Genomic DNA, 2,073 nt, shown 5'->3' with positions numbered 1-2,073 from the left:
CTTACCAGTTTCAGAGAGAAAGGGAGATGTAGGTTTGTGTGTGTGTGTGTGCATGCACGTGAGTACACGTGAAAAGAACCATTTTGGGTATTTGGCCCTAGAGGTCAGAAGAGGATTCGAGCAGGGGAGCAGGGCCAGGCTAACAGGAACGGCAGCTGTGTAAAAGCACACCTTTTCTGTGGGACCCTGCAGGCCAACAGGTTAGGGCACGACCAGACCACCAGATAGGCCCCACGTCATCTGTGGAATGGGAAAACATGCTCCCAGGCTGGGGTTGTACCACCTCCTGGAGCCCCCTGCTCATCCCTGCTGGCTCTGCCACTAAACTGACTCTCAGGAACTAGGAATGCGGAAGCTTTCTAGCCAGAAAACTGGAGGGCATCTTCATAAGCACGACCCCAAACCAACAACACTCCTGCAGCCGGAACTCTACCGCCAGGGGAAACGTAGCAATTACTGCCTTCACCTTCAAAGCCTGCCCCTGAGTGAGGGATTTCTTTCCTACCGATCCTCCTTCTGCTAGAAAAGTGACAACTGGATGGGATACAAGTCACAGGGCAGAGCTTCGGTGGCCCTGCTTATCGGGAGGAGGTGGAGCTGGGGTGGCTCCTGTGGTGGCGGTGGCCCAGGGAGCGGGATCGCTGGCGCACGGGGGACCTGTGCCGAGGGGAACGCGACCTGCTCCTCCTCCGTGGGGGTGACCTGCACCACATGGGAGGCGGTGGCAGCATTCTCCTGGGAGGGCTGAATCGCCTGTGGGGTGGCTGATGCCAGGGGGCCAGCACAGCAGTGGCAGTGATCTCCTGGCCATCCATTTGTCCTCCGTCCATATGCTTCAGCGCCTTCTCGGCCTCATTTGGATTCTCAAACTCCACATATGCATAGCCTTTAGACAGATGGGGGTGCATCCTGTCTACAGGCATGTCAATCATTTTAATTTTCCCGTACGTGGAGAATATCTCCAGGATACGATCCTTGGTCACATTCCTGGTGAGCCTTCCAATGTGCACTTTGGTGGGTTTAGGAGAAGGGCTCTGCCTTTTCCTTTCCCTTCCATCTCTTTTGGGTGGTTTGGATTTGGAGTGGGAACACCGCCTGTCGTCAGGCCTGCGCTGAGAAGGACTCGGAGAGCCAGGGGAGCTGCCGGAGCTGGAGCTACGGGATGTGCTGGAACTTCCTGAGCGGCTCGATGCCGAAGATGAGCTGGAGCTGCTGCTGGAGCCCGAGCTGCTGCTGGAGCCCGAGCTGGAGGTCGAGCTGGACCGAGACCTGGTGCTGCTGCTACCACTGGAAGCGCTGCACCTCTTTCCAGTTTTATCCCTGCCATGATCCTTCTCGCTCGACTCCTTGGTGGCCCCCTCATCTTTAAAGCGATCCTTGGACTTCTCATCAGAGCGGTCTTTGCGTTTGGTAGGAGAAGGAGCCCTAGTGCTGGACTTTTTATTAGTTTCTTTGACTCCTAGCAAGCTCTTCTTTTTCACTCCTGATAAATCCATTCTCCCCTTCTGAGGTGTTCAAAGCAGCAATGGCGGCCTCACTTTTTCTGAACTCTCACTTCTAACTTGAGTCTGAGAAACAATCCCTAATCAACTGCAATTTACGCCAAAGGGCAGCAACTCCCCAGTCTAGGCGCCGGGCCGCGAGCACTTCCAGGGTAGGTAGGGCTCGGCGTTGCGGGCCTGGGTCTCCAGCTCGGCGAGAGGGCCCCGAGGGCGGAGGCCGGGTTCTTGGCTGCTCCGAATTCTGGGGGCCTCACTGGGCCCGCCACAGAGCCGGCGAAGCGAGGGCGCCCTTCCGCCCTCCGAGGCCCCAACCACTTCCGCTATTATTATTTTGAATGAACACTGATCTACTAGATCAATAGGAATAAGAAAAATTAAATATTTTATTTTCCTTAGATTTTTTTACTCTTTTTTACTGCTCTTCCTTTCTTTATGTAAATCTGAGTTTCTGACGTAAATAATCCTTTTCTCTACAGAACTTCTTTTAACATTTCTTAAAAGACAGGTCTATACGCAAGAAATTCCGTTTTTGTTTATCTGAGAAAGTCTTCATTTCTCCTTCACTTTTGAA

The 2,073-nt window shown here is 53.5% G+C and overlaps 1 protein-coding gene across 1 annotated transcript; it reads right to left on the bottom strand.

Moving 5' to 3' along the window:
- Window positions 1-578: 578 nt before the first annotated feature.
- LOC132496247 (RNA-binding protein with serine-rich domain 1-like) lies at window positions 579-1,535 on the bottom strand. Its single transcript, XM_060108519.1, has one exon. The coding sequence runs from the start codon at window positions 1,494-1,496 to the stop codon at window positions 579-581; it is 918 nt and encodes a 305-aa protein (XP_059964502.1). The 5' UTR covers window positions 1,497-1,535.
- Between the last annotated feature and the right edge of the window lie 538 nt (window positions 1,536-2,073).

The sequence above is a fragment of the Mesoplodon densirostris genome, chromosome 9 (assembly GCF_025265405.1).
Source record: "Mesoplodon densirostris isolate mMesDen1 chromosome 9, mMesDen1 primary haplotype, whole genome shotgun sequence".
NCBI classification, from domain to species: Eukaryota; Metazoa; Chordata; class Mammalia; order Artiodactyla; family Ziphiidae; genus Mesoplodon; species Mesoplodon densirostris.
The sequence above is the reverse complement of the archived record's forward strand: the minus strand, read 5'-3'. Positions and strand labels throughout refer to the sequence as shown.